Source organism: Bubalus kerabau, chromosome 1 (genome assembly GCF_029407905.1).
Source record: "Bubalus kerabau isolate K-KA32 ecotype Philippines breed swamp buffalo chromosome 1, PCC_UOA_SB_1v2, whole genome shotgun sequence".
Classification (NCBI taxonomy): domain Eukaryota; kingdom Metazoa; phylum Chordata; class Mammalia; order Artiodactyla; family Bovidae; genus Bubalus; species Bubalus kerabau.
In genome coordinates, this window is record NC_073624.1 from 164,094,995 (window position 1) to 164,112,945 (window position 17,951).

At 49.9% G+C, this 17,951-nt stretch overlaps 1 protein-coding gene across 1 annotated transcript in view; it reads right to left on the minus strand.

Moving 5' to 3' along the window:
- The window catches only part of LOC129621485 (glutamate receptor ionotropic, delta-1-like), a 214,765-nt gene that overhangs the window by 54,761 nt on the left and 142,053 nt on the right, over positions 1 to 17,951 (minus strand). The window contains exon 3 of the mRNA XM_055537995.1: positions 15,885 to 16,169. Within this exon, the coding sequence (XP_055393970.1) occupies positions 15,885 to 16,169 (285 nt within the window). The remainder of the gene's footprint in view (positions 1 to 15,884; positions 16,170 to 17,951) is intronic.

Consider the following 17,951-nt stretch of genomic DNA (forward strand, 5'->3'; position numbering starts at 1 on the left):
ACCCTGGGTATTCTGGTGCCTTCCTAAAGTTGTTAGCCTGGGGTGCTTCCACATCACTTGTCTCACCTGTGGGGACACTTGTCAGTAGATAAATTCCTTCAGCCTGAAGGATGTGGAGTAGACTGTATATGCCTGGATACACTCTAGCTGATACATCCTGAGCAGCCAGGACCTACGGCTTGGGGGATGATGGGAGAAGAGGTGGAGAAGGTGCAGGCCAAGGGACAGACCTTGAGGCTCATGGGCTCCCTGAAGAGATCTGAACTCCATCCTGAGGAGAAGGGCTGCCATTGCTGGACTGTAAGCTGGGCTGCAAGCTGAAGAAAGGTGACTTTGGTGACAGAATGAAAAATGAATGGGTATCCTCCAAAAAGTTATAACATGCAAATGCACACACACACACACACACACACACACACACACACACACACATGCTCCCAAGAGACCACACTTTTCTCTCAGTACTCTCAGAAAGCAAAGTAGACAAAAGGTGGCACAACCCAAATATCCGTCAACAGAATGGATTAACAAGACATGGTGTATACATACAGTGGACTATTGTGCAGCTGGTAAAGGAAGGAAATTCTGACACACGCTAGGACATGGATGAACCCTGAAGACATTATGCTGTAAAATAAGCCAGTCACAAAAAGACAAACTCCGTATGATCCCACTACCTTAAAGTCTGGAGAGACAGAGGGAGAAGGATGGTGCCCAGGGACTGCAGGAGGGGGCCTGGGGAGTTACTGTCTAACGGGTACGAGTTTCAGTTTCACAAGATGAAAAGAGTTCTGAACACCGATGTGGGGACGGTTCCACAGCCGTGGGGATATGCTAACTGCCACTGAACTGTGCACTGAAAATGGGTACAGTGGTGACCTTTGTGTTGCATGGATTTAACCACAATTCAGAAAAGAAGCAAAGCGGGACATTCCCAGCGTCCCATTGCATGGACTCCACTACACGTCACAAGGACCCACAGGCGACATCCCTTCATATAGACGTTTGTGACAATGCCACAGAAATGTGAAGGTCTCCAGCAACAAAACCCATTCGGCCATACAATGAGGGTACAGCCTCCAAAGCAGGCCTCTGAGTTCAGGTCCTAAGGCTGCACTACGTCCACGGCCCAGGGCCTGTGTGTCAGGAGGGCCTGGAGGGTGGGACTGTAGTCCGAGGAGGAGGGGGCGAGGCAGAGAGGGCGGGACAGCTGGGAAAGGCCTCCTGAGGGCTCGCACAGCAGCATCTCCTGACCCAGGGGCCCTCAAGGTGTCACCTGTCCCCCCCACATCACGCCAGGGGAACACATATCTGTCACTTGGAGCAGTGGAGAGACAGTCCGGAGAGGGAGAGTTTGGGACTTAAATCGCCACCTGCAGCTGAAATCCCTCCCAGCCTCAGGTTCCTAGACCAGCTGGTGTGCAGGTGCCGACTCTGCTGAGTGGCTATGCAGACAGGAAAGAACTGTGAGGGCGTCCAGCACAGGGTCACAGCACAGGAAGTGTGCGATCCCCTTCCTTTGGGAGAAGCCGTGCAGGGCTCCTCACTCTGCTTATGGTCCATAAGCTAAGCTCAGCCCAACGCCCTTTAGTAAGCTTGCAGGCCCCAGGAAGACAAGACAGACCTCTTCCATGGGATATATGCCCAGACGTTCAGTTAGGTATGACTGTGCAACCTCATGGATGGTAGCCTGCCAGGCGCCTCTGTCCATGGGATTCTCCAGGCAAGAATATTGAAGTGAATTGCCAATTCCTCCTCCAGGGAATCTTCCCCAACCAGGAAGCAAACCCGCATCTCTTGCGGCTCCTGCATTGGCAGGTGGATTCCTTACCACTAGCGCCACCTGAGAACCTTTGGTTAACAATGACTCACACAAAGATGCTCCCCACCCCCAACATGGGTGGACGAGGGACAGGGACACTTCCTGCCACAGTGGCCCTGGGGGCTCCGACAGATGGACAGTTCCTGACTTCCTGCACCACCTCCCCCTTAGTCCAGGTCCAGTCCTAGTATCACTCAGAGCAGGCTGGAGCCCTCGGCTCACAGCAGCCCTTCCCCAGCTCCAGACTGTCAGCTGCTCCTCCTGAGACTGCAGGGTCTCTCCTCCATGAACACATGTCAGCTTGGCTCCACCCACCAGTGAGACCCCTTCAGAGCAGGACACACCACAGGACCACCCTGTTCCCCCTGCTCATCCCCACCGAGCTGTAGCTGACTCCACTCCGCAAGAGCTGCTGCTGACCTAAGAGGACCCCTGCTCTATCGCATCTGCTTCTCTGATTTTGGATTTCGTCCCTGACTTTCTGTCTAATCACACTTTTTCTCAGCAATGTGACATTCAAGAAATTATCTTCCTCTAAACCATAAAAAAAGAAAAAACAGGGACCAGAACAGGGTCTGTTCTTCAAAACACTTAAATACTTCTCTCTTCCTGCCTGCCTTATTTTGGTACCTGGCACCTCAGCACTATCTTTCTAGCTTCCTAACTGGAAAACACAGGGTTCTCTGCAACTCAGCAACTGCTATCTAGCAATCCAGCCCAGAGAAATACTCGGGCACGTGCACGAAGCTGTGCCTTCAAGGGTGTGCATTCTAGCGCTGCTTGTCAGAGCAAAATCCCCAGAAACCATCCTAACGAGGAAGTGGATCCATCAACCCCATTCTGCAGGATGTCAGGCAGCAGGTAAGACCAGGGTAGAACCAAATGGGCTGATACAGAGTGAAGGCTCTGAAGCACCTCAAGTGAAAAGTACATGGCCAAAGCTTCTGCTTTGGAAAAGCTCCCTGTATTTCCATGCGAATGTCTGCACATAAGAAAGAGTGATGAGCCCAGACAAGGCCTCAACTTAGCTCTAGAGAGGAACGCGGGGAGGGAGCATAAAGGACACTTGTGGTTTTCACCTTAACTGCCTCTGCTGTTTATTTTCTTTTTCACAAGACATGTTCGTTTCATGTATTACTTATACAATCAACACTAATTTCAGGGACTTCCCTGGCGATCCAGCTCTTAAGACACCATGCTTCCACTGCAGGGGGTGTGGGTTCGATCCTTCCTCAGGGACCTAAGATCCCACACGCCATGTGGCATGGCAAAAAGACTAACTGCAGGGGCTTCCCTGGTGGCTCAGTGGATAAGAATCTGCCTGCCAACGCAGGAGACAGGGGTTCGATCCCTGATCCAGGAAGGTCCCACATGCCGTGGAGCAGCTAAGCCCATGTGCCACAACAATTAAGCCTGTGCTCTAGAGCCCAGGAGCCACAACTGCTTAAGCCCAGGAGCCCTAGAGCCTATGCTCTGCAACAAGAGAGACCACCACGATGAGAGGCCCTCTTGCCACCATTAGAGAGAAGCCCTCGCAGCAGTGAAGACCCAGCACAGCCAAAACTTAAATAAATGAATATTTTTTAAAAAAGACTAATTTCAAAGGAAAATCAACAAAGAAAATAAAGGGTAGGAGTGACCTACCCTTCCGTGGTCCCCCGTTGCCTTTAGAATACACAGTCCCTCTGCCACCCAAGCCAAGCACTCCACATCTGGGTCCCTGATCCCAGATACCGGACTCCAGCCAGGCTTAACTTCCTCCATGTCTTGGAACATCCCTGCTTTCTCTCACCCCTGGACCCCCACATCTGCCCATCTTGCCCTCCCCTCATGTCAGCCCTCCTTACTCCATTAGGACTGAACTCCATCGCAAAAAGACTTCCCAGGCTCTGCCGGGCAGGCCAAGCTCCCAGCCACAGTTCCAGTGGCTCAGAGTACAGCCTCCATCACAACCCTCTTCCCCACAGACCGTAGTTACCTTTGGGGCCAAGAGGGCAAAAGCCGTGCCTGCCTCCCTCGCTTCCAGTTCCCCAGTACAGCACCTGGAACTCAGCGGATGTCTGACCAATGAAACTGGACTGACTAGATAGAGCAGGCCTCGCTCAGTGGGCGACAAGAATCCACCGACTCCATAAAGACCAGCCTAAAGGAAGCCCACGTGAGGGCTGTCCGACCCGCACCCTCCCAGAATCCTGAGCTTCAGCCTAGGACTACGTCCATAGTCAGTGAACTGTGAGTGACAGTCAAACAAAACCCACCTCTGCATTGCTTTGAAGTTGAGCCAGAATTACTATCCATTCTGTCTCCCGTGTCCCTGGCACAGACCAGGTCCCTCTGGGGGAATTCTTTGAAGTGCTGGAGAAGCTTGGTCCCTCTGAGAAGCAAGCCACCCTGCTCCTTCCTTTCAGAGCATGCAGATGCCCTGTACCCATGGCTTCCTTCCCCACTTCCTGCCTGCCAGGAGAGCATGCTCACAGTGATCTTTGCCACCCCTGCCAGCCAGCACAGCCACTATGGCCCTGTGTTTATTTTCTGACTGCCGCTGCCTCGTTAGAAGCCTCTGCAAACCTTCTCTGGATGTGTGCAAGAAATAAACAAGTAAGCAAACAGAAAAACAAGGCATCCCAAAATAATAAACCAAAAATCATGACAACATGCCAGGCCCAGGTGGAGGCTTCTGCCTGGGACCAGAGGTGTTGGGGCAGGAAGCAGGAAAGCCCTCATGGGTACCAGGCCAGGTGACTTGGAGGGTACTTTCCAGCAAAAGACTGGAAAAGCAGAACCCTGGAGGAAGACATGCCATTTATAGGGAAAGTGGCCGTGTCAGTGTGACCCCACCCCCCAGCCCCATCATCTGTCGTCCCTCTCAGAGCCTCCAGTGGGAAACATGGGGTGAGCAGCTGACCCCCCAAATCAAAACCCCCAGACTTCTTACAATGGAGATCTGGCCACACAATGTACAAGCAATTTCACTCTTGTCACATTCCAGGGTGACGCAACCCAGGAGAACAGGCTTCTGTTCCTAAGCGTCTCACTAGGCAGGAAAGTTCCCACGGGAGGGTGAGCCTTGATGACACAGCACGCAGCTCACATCAAAAGCAGGGAAGCCCTGCCATGGACACGATGAATCACACACTCAGGCGCGCCCGGCCAGGCTGCCTGAGGCCCCTGCCCACCCTTCCCTCTGACACTTTCCATCACTTCCAGCTCTCAGCACAGCCGCTGGTCCTCCAAACCCCTGCAGCCCCTGCCCACCCTTCCCTCTGACACTTTCCATCACTTCCAGCTCTCAGCACAAGCCGCTGGTCCTCCAAACTCTCCTCTTTCAGAACACGGCATGCTATTTCACACCCTGATGTTTTGCACAGAAGTTTACCCCACTTGGAATTTCCCTCCTCCCTCCTCTACCTGATGAAGCCCTTCTTGCTTCCAGCTAATTCAAAACCCACTGCCTCCCAAGGCAGAGTTGGGATGGGCTGGGGAGTAGCTTAGGCTGCAAGGCTCTGCAATCACATGCCAACACTTGGGGCACTGTCCTGGGTACTGAAGAGGAGAGAGACAAATGAGTAATCACTCTCATATCCATCATTTCATTTCATTTCAATCTCCCAAGAACCCTTTGAGGCAGGCATTTTTATTATCCCCACTACCAAAATGAGAAAACCAACGATGAGAAAGATTTGTCAACAGTCCAGAGATGAGCGAGAAAAAAGGCTGAGGCAGGAACAGAACACAAGGTTCCCAAAATGTTCACCCACAAAACTTCAGCGGCACTGCTAACCTCACACTGCGATACACACAGGGATTTTGTGTTTAATCCTCCTGTGTAACTGTGCGGAAAGCTTTCTCAAGCCTGGGCCCATCTGAAATCTCGCCAAGCCCCGCACCTTGTGGAGTACATGATGCTCCCTCCACACTTGCAAAGGAGGACGGTGTAGACAGAAACTCAGCGGGCTGAACACACTGGTGCTCTGGTGGGAGTGGAGGAGGGTGAGGTTGCACCTGATCTTTCAGTTCAGTTCAGTTCAGTCGCTCAGTCGTGTCCAACTCTTTGCGACCCCATGAATCACAGCACGCCAGGCCTCCCTGTCCATCACCAACTCCCAGAGTTCACTCAAACTCATGTCCATCGAGTCGGTGATGCCATCCAGACATCTCATCTTCTGTTGTCCCCTTCTCCTCCTGCCCCCAATCCCTCCCAGCATCAAGGTCTTTTCCAATGAGTCAACTCTTCGCATGAGGTGGCCAAAGTACTGGAGTTTCAGCTTTAGCATCATTCCTTCCAAAGAACACCCAGGACCGATCTCCTTTAGAATGGACTGGTTGGATCTCCTTGTAGTCCAAGGGACTCTCAAGAGTCTTCTCCAACACCACAGTTCATAAGCATCAATTCTTCAGCGCTCAGCTTTCTTCCCAGTCCAACTCTCACATCCATACATGACCACTGGAAAAACCATAGCCTTGACTAGATGGACCTTTGTTGGCAAAGTAATATCTCTGCTTTTCAATATACTATCTAGGTTGGTCATAACTTTCCTTCCAAGGAATAAGCGTCTTTTAATTTCATGGCTGCAGTCACCATCTGCAGTGACTTTGGAGCCCAAAAAAATAAAGTCTGACACTGTTTCCACTGTTTCCCCATCTATTTCCCATGAAGGGATCTCTGGACTCCATGAAATCATATATTATTGTTGTAATTGGGAATCTCATAAAAAGAAACAAATGTTTCCTAGAAAAATAGTCAGTGAAATGCCCCCAGTCATACATTCATCCACTCATATACCAAATACTTCTTGAGCACCTACTATGTTCCAGGTGCTATTCTAAATGCTGGATGTGCAGCATTACTTACCAAAAGACACAGGATCCCTGCTTGAGTGGAACTCACATCCTCATTGGGGGAAGGTAAACATCAAAAACTAAGCAAATGTCAGTAAATTCAATGAAAAAAAAAAGGCATGGAAGGGAGAAAAGGGCATCAAGAGGAAAAGGAGCTCAATTTTTTAATGAATTGATGAGAAAAGGCCTGTGGAGGGCAGAGGGGATTGGAGCAAAGCCCTGAAGGTGAGGACGCAGCCGGCAGATATCTATGGGAAGGGTGTCCTGGGCAGAGGGAACAGCCAGTGCAAAGGTTCTGATGCCTAATTGTCCTGGCACACTCATGGAGCAACAGAGAGCAGGAGGCGGGCAGACGGGGTGGAGTGAGGAGAGAGGGTGACAGTGAGCAGGGCAGGGAGGCCAGCTGCAAGGACTATGGCTGTTATTCCAGAGCAGTGGGGAAAGTTTCAGTCACCACAATTAGATCTGAGGCTCCCACACAAACTGTGAGAGGGAAACCTCTTAGGGGCTCCTGGGGCCTTTCTGCATCCTTAGATTCCCGAGGAGAAGGGCATTCTTAATGCTGTTTCAGAGATGCTGTCTAAACACAAGTCAAGCAAGACCTATGACCACCCACCCCTAGGTCCCACCTGCTGACCAACCAGGAAAGGAAACCCACTTCCCAGGCCTCAAAAAAGGGTACTTCGGAGCTGGATGCCATCTGCTGAGATCCCTTTGTAAGAAGCAAAGGAAAACTTTTAAAGCATAAGACTCTCAACTCGCTAGAGCACTGAGCATGTGCTTGGCCAGGACCTGCCAGGAACTTAGGAAAGAAGTGCTATGATACCCATCTTACAGATCAGTAAAACCAAGGCTCTGAAGGGCAACCACAGTTCACCCAGGATGCAATAAGCAATGAAGCAGGACTTACGTGCAGTTCTTTTCTGATGCTGGAGTCTGTGCTCATAACTACCCAAATGTCACCTCTCAAGGAGGTGCCAGATCTTGCCTGGCAAGGGAAAACAAGTCATCTCTGGCCAGCAAGCGGACGGTCAGGGCTCTCATCTGGATGGAGACAGCTTTAGCCTGAACACCATTCCCAGCTGCTGCGGGGCTTCCACAGCTCTCCCCTCCTCTCCCCTGCCTTTCACGCCTCCCTGTCCTTTCCCTGTCTTCTGATCAGACACACTGGCACTCCAGGTCTCTGAAAATGCTCCTAGGAGCAGAGGACACTGCAGGTTCCAGGCACATAACATTCTTTTCAGGGCCTATGGTCTTCCAGCAACTGCTGAAGTGACTGGGGGCAGAAGGAAGTTAGTTATGATGGTCTCTCTTCACAACAAAGGCATTTCTATATACCTGGCAACATTCTGCACCTCGACTGGGATAGCTTACTCTATTACATATATTTGTCAAAATCCATCAAACAGCACATGTCTAATGAGTGCATTTTATTGCATACCAATTATGCCTCAGTGCAGTTCACTTCAAAAAATGAAGGGACTCCCCTGACATTGCTGGACCTGTTAGGAAAGAGCCATGCTCTCCCAGAGAGGAGGGTAAGAGATGCTTCAGTTGAGACAATGAAGAGGATGTTATATTTCACTTCACTAGGAGAGCGGGCAGGGGTCTCACTGGGCCAGCGGTCCTTCCAGATGTTTGGGGCCACATCTTGTGGATGCCCTTCCTAGAATTCTAGTAGAATTCTAATATTTAACAGAAAAACCTGTTCCCTCTTGTGTGCTGGGGCTGAGGAGGTCTGGAGAAGCAGGGCTGGCAGGAGGGGAAAGTCAAGGGGGCCATATTTGTCTTCAAGGGGGCCCTGTGGCACTGCATGCCTGGCACTGCATGGGAAGAAGAAGTGTAGGTCTGGCCAAGGTCTTGCTGCAGCAACTCCCTTGGTCCAGCTGTGTGACAGGCCATGGTGTGAGGGGGGCCGGCACCCTCGTCTTCCTGTCCTTCATCCGGCATCTCCTTACATCCTCAGACGCACCATAGAATCTGACAGAAGGGTGATGGAACTTCAGAGTTAATGAACTTAGTCTTCCAGCAAATGCTACAATTAACGTGCCCTGAAGTACAGTTGCTTTATAATTAGATCGAAGAACAAAACCCAAAACACTCGTCCCAGTAAAGTTATTGTCGAACTTCTTGGTAGGTTTCCTAGCAATTAAACTCACTTACTCATTTCCTTGGAAAAAGTATTTATTACTTCAATTTAAACTAATGCCATAATGATACGATACGTGTTATTAATAAGAAGGCTCACCGGAGCAGCTCAGTTGTCTGACTTCCTATGCCAGACATCAGAAAGGAGACTTTGTTGGCATGAAGCATTGGTTAAAACAGTAGGTGTCCAATTCTCTTTCTTCTGAGGAGTTTCCTATCAGGAGGACTCGGGGTGAAGACCAACTGCCAACAGATGTCACCAAGGGACCCTGTCAGGCTGTGCAGCTGAGACGGTGTGATGACTCACCAGAGCCACTTGGGACTGAGCAGTGAGTCTCTGGGGACTCCTAGCAACTCACCTCCACCACCAGGGAGGCCTGGAGTGTCCCCTGCAGGTGAGAGAGCTGACCCTGAACTCTCTCTCTTTCTGCAAGCACCAAGGACATAAGCAAGATGTTTCCTGGACTGCAGAACAAGCCATAGCAGAGATGAGCCAGCTCAGAGGCCAGGGGGCTCCAGCAGTTGTAGCTTCTGAGTAAGGAAGTCTTCCTGAGCACTCAGGTGCTGTGCTAAGCACTTACGGTTGTTCAATCGCTCAGTCGTGTCCGAGTCTTTGCAATCCCATAGACTGCAGCACGCCAGGCTTCCCTGTGCTTCACTATCTCCCAGAATATGCTCAAACTCACGTCCATTGATTTGGTGATGCCAACTAAGCCCTTGGCATGTATTAATGCATTTAATCCCCACAGCAAGCACAGCAAATAGGAATGATTACTTTATTCCCCTTAGACAGATCAGGAAACCGTTGCAGAGAGAGGTTGAGTGACTTGTCCAGTGTCACACAGCTATAGAGGCAGAGCCAGCATTCAGCTGAGGCAGACTGCTCCCAAGTCCATGCCCCTAACCACTGTACTCAAGGACAATCCTGAGGAGAAACAAACAGCCAAAGCTCTCACACCAAGACTCCACCAAGCCCTATGCCAACATCCAGCCCTGGGAAGGAAGAATACTGACCACTACCTCTCTTGGTTCCCACTCATGATTTGTTATTATCAGACAGACCATTTGCCACATACCAGGAACTCTGCCAGGGGTTTTAATCTGCAGCCCTATTCTTAGATGACAAAAAGGGAAGGCACCATGGGCGATCAGCGGGAAGGAAGGCTGGCAACCCTCACTGTTTTATTTACTATTTTTGGTACTTGATAGAAAACTTTAAAGACATTAAACAAAAAAACAGATCTCCCATCTTTGTCCCAAGTCACTGTGCTTCCCTCCCTGACACACTCTCCCCGACACTGTACGTGTACTCACACACACACGTGACCTTGCTTCTACCCAGAGCAGTACTGACACCACCGCCCTCACTTTGCTGCTATGAGCTGACAGAACCCTGCGTTGGAACCATGGCCTCTTGGTTCATTAGGAATCATGGTTTCCCATTATGTATGTATCATAACATATTTAACCATTACGGTTGTTGGCAGCATCTGTGGTCACCTACAGTGCTCCAATAAACCCTTGTGCATTAAGTGAAGAGACTACCTGCGGGCCTTGCTCCCCACAGCTTTGCCACAAGGATCAAGAGGCTGTGAGCAAAGCTGTGGTGACCTGGGCTTCGGGAATCACACTTAGCCAACCCCCTACTCACCAGCCACTCACTCACTTTTCTGAGTCACAGTTTCCTCATCTGTAAAACGAGGGTGGTATGAACCCGCTTCGAAGGGTTGCTGTAAGGATGCCATGAGCTGCAGCACGCACGGTGCTTACACGGCGCCCTGCCTGGAGTGAGGCTGGAGAAACGCAAACTGTGACTCACAGACACCTGGGCTGCCTGGTCACCTGGGAAGTTCAGGGCCTGCCTCGGGGCCTGGGATTTGTCCTCAGCTCGTCCCTGTGCATTAGCGTCTTTCCTTTCAGAGGAAGCCAATGAGTCCGGACACAGACAACAGAAAGACCAGAGCCCTCCAGAAAAGAAGACCCGAGTCTGTCTTCAGGCCTCTGGACTGGGTGTAATGAATAGGACCCAGAGGCACCACCTGAGGAGGCGAGCTATGGCTCTCAAGGATTTCTGGAGATTCTGTGCTCATCAGTGAGGCCTCTAAGGCCTGCTTGGCCCCGAGCTCCAGCCCCACCCTTGGCCACTGCCCACAATCCAGCCATATCTTTTCCCTCTCTGTTGCCCCCAGGCCTTCCAGCATGCTTTCCTTCTGCCTGGCACACTCTTCCTCCTATCTGCCCCCAGTGCCCTCTGCTTGCCTATTTCCTACTTCCAGTCCTTTAGAGGCTTGCGTACATGCCACCTCCTTCAGGAAGCCCTCCTGAACCACCATGCCACAAGCTGCGAAGTCACCACTAAGATAAGACCAGTTCCATGGCCACAGCAGAGCCAGGCAGTGTCAGGGAAGAAAGTCAGGCCATAGCTGCAGGGAGAGATGGCCTAGCCATAGGGATCCAGGCATACTCAGAGCCAGGACCTAGCTGTGGACACTCAGGCTGGAGGGCAACATCTGCTCTCAGAGCAGAGAGGAAGGTTTCCTCAGGAGAATATCTTTATACCATTTGGATAGGCAAAGACCTCTTAAATGAGATAGGAAATGGAGCTACCTGTCTAAAAGATGAATAAATTGGATACTACAGTATAGAACATCTGTGAACTAAGGCAGCTAACTGAAAGTAGGCATTTAACATCCCTAACTTACAAAAGAAAAGTCTCAACTTAAAAAATGGGCAAAAATTTTAAACTACACATGGGTATTTAGAAGAGCAAACAAAAATAGCGCATAAAGATACGCTCAGCTTCATCTTTTATCATGGCAATGCAAATCAAAATCACAGTGAGACACCTTCCACATGAAAATCTTAAAACTAAAAGCAATGCCAGGTGTTGGTGAGGTTGGGGAGCTTCAAGAATTCTCTTACATTGCAGATAGCAGTGAAAATAGGTAGAAATGCTTTGGAAAGTAATTTGGAATGATCTAATAAAGTGAAACATGCATAGGCCCAATAGTTCACAATATTTAATAAAAAAGAAAGCAATCACAATCATCAATCAATTAAAAATAAATAAACATTTAAGAAAAGAAAGCAATCACAGAAGTGTACAGTAGTTTAACTCAAGATGTTTAAGGTTCACGAAGAGGCCAAACTAGGCAGTAAGTATTTTAGGATCCATACTTGTATGACAAGCTATAAAGAAAAGCAAGGAGCCCATTAGAACACAATCATGATACTGGTCAGATCCCCTAGGTAGATGACATGATACGATGAGGACACTTAAGGCTCCTGTACATTTTTTAAACTGGTCTGGGTTCATGGGAGCTCACTTCATTATCATTCTTTTAACTTGACATATACATTGTAAAAGTGTGCAACGTTTAACTTTTTAAACATAATTTAAAAACAAGCACAAATAGGAAACGGACACACATTTAGAGCCCCAAGCTTTTGCTTCTGTGGAATCCCTGCTGCCAACTCATCCCAGGCCTGCAAACTGGTCCAAGAGGCTAACAGGGAGCATCACACCCCAAAGATGCTATGGAGGAAGGAGCCCTGGGGTCCTAACTTCACATCCCAGCCCTATGCAACTTTAGCCAAGATACTCCAACCATCTGTTTCAACATCTAAAATGAGTACCTAGCAAAATAGTTGTGCATGGTAGGGACTCAGTGAATATTTGTTGAATGAATGAGTCGGTGGTTTCTAAGATCCCACCATAAATACATCCCTCATCCAAATGTGCTCACTGGGGAGAAATTGTGGCTGCAGCTTCTAGCACACCCTCCCCAAAACACACATGAATAGCCCAGAAATCGAAGTGGCAAGACAGAAAGTTCTCTCTTCTGTTCAATCCAAACTTTTGGTATTTTAATGTTACAGATTTTCTCTCCCAAATGTCAGCTTCTCTTTTATTTTTCCTTTTGCCGTCACAACAAGCACACAAGTATTTTCAATGGAATTTTACCAAATGGCACGTCTTGCATTCTGTAAACCTTAAACATACAAACTCCTCTCCCACCACTCCGCCAAATTCTGTTGTAGAACTTGCTTTTGCCTTTCTGACCCTTGACCCGGATGCCCAGTCCTCAGGCTCCACCCAGGGCAGGACATTCCTTGGTTTAAAGGGAGGCTGAGGGGCAAAGGAGGAAGGACCAGTCCTTCCCTTGCAGGGGTAGGATCTTACACACGACATTTATCCAAGTGACTGACTGCACAAGCCTAGGGCATGCCAAGTCCATTCCACACATGCCATCCTTGGCATCAACTCTGCCTGGCTGGTGATAAGAGAAGGCTGGAGCCTAACAAGCCCCAGATGACAGTAATAAGATGGTGCCATGGCTAAGTGCATGGGCGTCAAAGTCAAAAGGAATCTCTCTGAGCCTCATGCTCCTCATCTGTAAAATGCAGCAATAATCCCACCTCAGAGAGTTACTGAATAGCTTAAATAAATATATGTAAAGATACTTGCAGATCAGCATCGAAAAAACAAAGTTACTATATCCCAACCCACTTCTGTGTGACTTCAGAAGAAATGAAACAGTCTTTACACTCAATTTGCTTTTCAACTGGGCTCATCGCAGCTAGTGCTACAGTGGTCGGGTAGAGGAAGGGCCCTGAGGGGTTGTGGAGGCACCATTTGTCTTGGACGTATCAGTAATGTAAATCCACCCACAGCCCTCAGACAGGCCAATGCCAGCCAAGCTGAGGAGCACTCACACTCTGGATTCTTGGGGCTGCATCAAACAGCACGTGTGCTCCTACAGCCTTGGCTTACGTAACATATTAAAAATGGGCCACAGATTTGACTGTGCACGAGGGGCAAGGTCAGAACAAGTCACAGGTGCTGGAGTGGTTTTACAGAGAAAGTTTGGGGTAGAAACCTGGCTTCAAAGGTTGTCAAATCAGGAGGGTAATGGCCAGGGCAGGCAAAGGCAGGAGGTTCTACATAGAACCCAATGAAAGAGCACTGGCCTCCAGGAAGGCTAATGCCAAATGGTCAGCACCTTGGACAGTGGCAGCCATGTGTAAGCAGCTCTGAGATGCTTGATTCACAGCCACCTTTAGCAAACAGGGCGGGTGGCTGCCAGTCCATCCCCTGCACCATGATGCTTCATGGAGCAATCACAGCGGTTTTTCTTGCTAAGGCCATATGCTTCCTCAGAATCCTTCCCAACAAAGCAACCAAGGTTCGGCCAATTGCTGGCAGTGGTCCACCCAAAGAAACCTATTGGTCACCCTGTGTGTTTATAAAATTACTAATAAAGGTCAGTCTGGTTGAAAACTAACTTCAACCCTACAAGAGATAGCAAAGGTCTCCATGTGACAAAAGAGGAGTGTACCTTTTGGCTTGACTGGAGGGTCTGAATGGGAGAGGAGAGGGGCAAAGGAGTGTAGCTACAGAATGAAACATCTGTTTCCTAGCTTACCTCAAAGGTCTTTCCTTATCTTCCCCCACATTTCTCCTTTGTCTTATATTAAAATTTGTTGAAAGGTCCATGTTCTCATAAATGAGTTGGTTCATTCACAGAGAGACAATTTCTTTGGGCCTTCTCTGTGCCAGCCCCCAGGCTATGACATGGTCTCTCCAACTCCTCCCCAGAGTCAGGGGTTGAGTCGGGGTGGGAGGGAGAAGCCAGGCCCTGGACAGAGTCCAGTTCAAGCACCTGGAGCCTCTGGCCTCCTTTGTCCCCATCACCCCCCTCATCTTAATTTCAGTACAGTGACTGTTTGCTTTTCAATTCCTTCTGGAAGACTCCAGACAGCATATTTGCTTAAGAGCTGAGGACAACATTCCAGTCTTAGAGAAGCAGAGTATTTAGGCAAATGCAAACATATGCTGCTTTCTCTTCTTAGTTACAGTCTTGGCAAAGGGATTATTCCACCAAGAGAGGAAAAAAGGACTTTCGAGGGTCTACCTCATTCTACCCTGGCCCCAACTATGAGGCGCCAACCCTTACCTTTAAACATGTACGGTGAGTGGCTGTGGTTATAAAAGGGCAGCGTGGGGGTCCTCGTGAGGGACTGCTCTGAATCTGACTGTGGTGGGCACACGAATCCACACGTGACAAAACTGCACACACAGTGAATACACACACCCAAGTGCATGTAAACTGGTGGATATGAGCAAGGCCTACGGATTATGTCAGGAAGGAATCCTGCTTGTGGTATGCTATGATAGTTAGGCAAGATTTTAGAGCACACAGGATCTCTGAATTATTTCTCATAATTGTATGTAAGTCTCAATTATCTCAGAATAAAAAAATAAACAGGTTTTTTAAACATATAATTTTTTTTTCAATAAAAAGGTTTTATTTTTAAACCATTTATCTTGGGACCAGAACTGGTCTCCATTTTCACAAAGCAGCCATAGAAAACCTGAAGCTATCTCTTCAAAGCCCATTTTTCTAGTTTCCTAACAAGGAAATTATGATTTTTTTTTTCATACAGTAGGCCTTCAAAGAATCCATATCCAGCCATGCCCTGTGTCCCCAGACCCACACGATGCCCACCTGGGTCCATGACATTAAGGTTGTCCCTCTCCCTGACCTTTGCCCCAGCCTGAAACCCTGAAACTAAGGGCAGGTCAGCGTGGAGGGAGGCAAGGAGCTGGGGAGGCTGGGAGAGCATGCAGCAGGAGGGGGACACTTTGCAGGGTCCGGGAGGACCCATGCTGGTCAGCCTCCACCCCTGCTGCCTGCGTGCAGCCCCTCGGATCCCTGCCGGCAGTTTATTAATATTTTATTGAAAACTCAAAGATGATTCAAACTTCAGCTGTCATGATAAGGTGTTGTTGCTAGGCAACTTTAGTGCCTGTCTACAGATGTGTTTTCAGAGCTCATCCCCTACTCACGAAGCTCAAGGTTGGGTCCCGCCACCCAGAGACCCACTCAGTTCAGACCACCCGGCATCTGGTTGTGCCCCCAGTGGAGCCCCAGGGCAGCCCCTGCTCCCACTCACCATGGCTGTGCCCCCAGCGGAGCCCCAGAGCAGCCCCTGCCCCCACTCACCATGGCTGTGCCCCCAGCGGAGCCCCAGAGCAGCCCCTGCCCCCACTCACCATACTCGCCCCACTCACCATACTCGCTGTCGTAGAACATGACAAACTTCTGCCAGCGCAGCTCTGTCACCAGCCTGAGCATGACATCATTGAGGCGCACGGGCGGTCTGGAGGCCAGCGTGTAGGCCTCGCCATCGGGGCTGGGGTTCAGATGGCAGGCGGTGCGCGGAGAGCCCCCTGGGTTGCGCTGGACAAAGAGATGTGGGATGTGCATCGCGTCTGTGAGGGACTGCAGGGCGTTGGCAGACGCACAACCGGTGGACGTGACCAAGGCCAAAATCCCCTGGGTCATGAGGTCACAGGCTGGAAAGAGAGGGGAGAGAGAGGGAGGGGTCAGCATGGGGGTGATGCTGCCCTGGCTTCAATTCACACAGCTCACACTGGGCAGCTCATTCCTGGGGTTCCAAGAAACACCATCTCCCTCCAGGGACCAAGAACCCTGTCAGGCCAGCCCAGAGGTTTTCACAGCCACAGTCTGTGATGCCCTAGTGACACTGCCAACTAGATACTCTTGTGTCCATTCAACAGATGAGAAAACAGAGGTCAAGAGAGGCATAATCATTCATCCTAGGCTACTCAAACAGGGAGAGCAGAACAAGGCTCCTACCCACATCTGCCGGAGACATTCAGCCATGCTACTATATTAGCTATCCGGTTTCCCACTTGGGCTGTGAGCCTCTTAAGAGCCATGAGCTCGTTTCGTTGATCCTTGCATTCCCAAGGCCAAGCCACAGGCCAAGAATGTACTGTGTACTCTACAATCGTTGGCTGAACTGAGCTGATTGGGGCAGAAGGGAATGAATTACATTGGAAAGCCAGGGAGACACTTACCCCCGAAGACCCAGATTGTAGGCAACGAATCCCAGAATCCCTCAGTCTCCTGGCCAAGTCCACTTGATTCATACCATAAAAATACTGGGTCAAACCCCCGGGGAAGTATTTGGTTCCAGAAGACCAGGATTATTTAAAAGCCACTTGACAATAACAAAAGAAAGAGGCTCCCACAGCTGGGGCACTGACTGCAGGGGAGGAGGAGGAACACAATCAGGTGTCAGCAGCCATTTCTAGGGTGGGAACACTTAGGGACTGCCTTTTGAAGTCATCCAGTCACCATGAGTTCCAGTAACCCCTTTTAGCCACACTCTTACACCTTTTTGGAACATCAGACCAATTAATAGAACGATGCACCTCCCAACACTGCAACCCACTGCACCAGTTTTGAAGCAAACATTTATTAATAATGCTTTATGTGATGGCAGGAATGTGGGAAAGCAGATGCAGTTTCAAAACACAGCCTGTGAATGTCAGCAGGCCATCTGCTGCAGACGGCAGACTTTTGAACAACTTTGACAATGCAGTTCTTTCGGTTGAGAGCACATGGGTTTATGCAATGCCTCAGACCAGACTGGGAGAAGGAGATGAAGACCAGGGAGAGGAAACCCAAGGAGCAAGGCAGAGGGAGGCTGGGAAGGTGCGGGAAGAGGAAGACACCCCCGGGCTTTCCAATACCAAAGGCCAGTGGCTCCCCACGCAGGGACAATCACCTTGCACATTCATGGGCTTCAGCAAGAGGACAATTTGCCCACAAACTCTTCCTGCGGAACCCTCAGGCTTCAGCGCAAGGCAGAAGGAGGGGGTGGTTAAATGAGAGGTTCTCTGCAGTCCCTACTGAAGATCACACAGCCACCTGAACGCTCTGGACCCTCACACTCAGGCTCCACATGGCCAAGCCCACTCCTGAATTGTAATCCAATCCTGCAATGCTTCTGATTAAAGCCCTTGGTGGCCCCCAGGAGCCTTAGGCAGGGAGTCAAACTCCTTAGGGCAGGCTCCCCAGCGCCTGCGGCCTCAGCTCCCCCCTGCCGCCCTGCCCCACTGTCCGCTTGTCGTTGTCCCCTGGAACCTTTTACCTTCTGAACCTTGACTCTTGCTCCAAGACTCAGACTCTACACCCCTAGACTGGCTAGGGACTCTTTGTCAGCCACTTCATTTGCATCCCACACTTCCCCTCTCGCGACACTGAATTGTCTCTCTCTGCCACTTGACCTCAGGTTCCAGGGGAACAAAGGTCACGCCCTTCTGCTC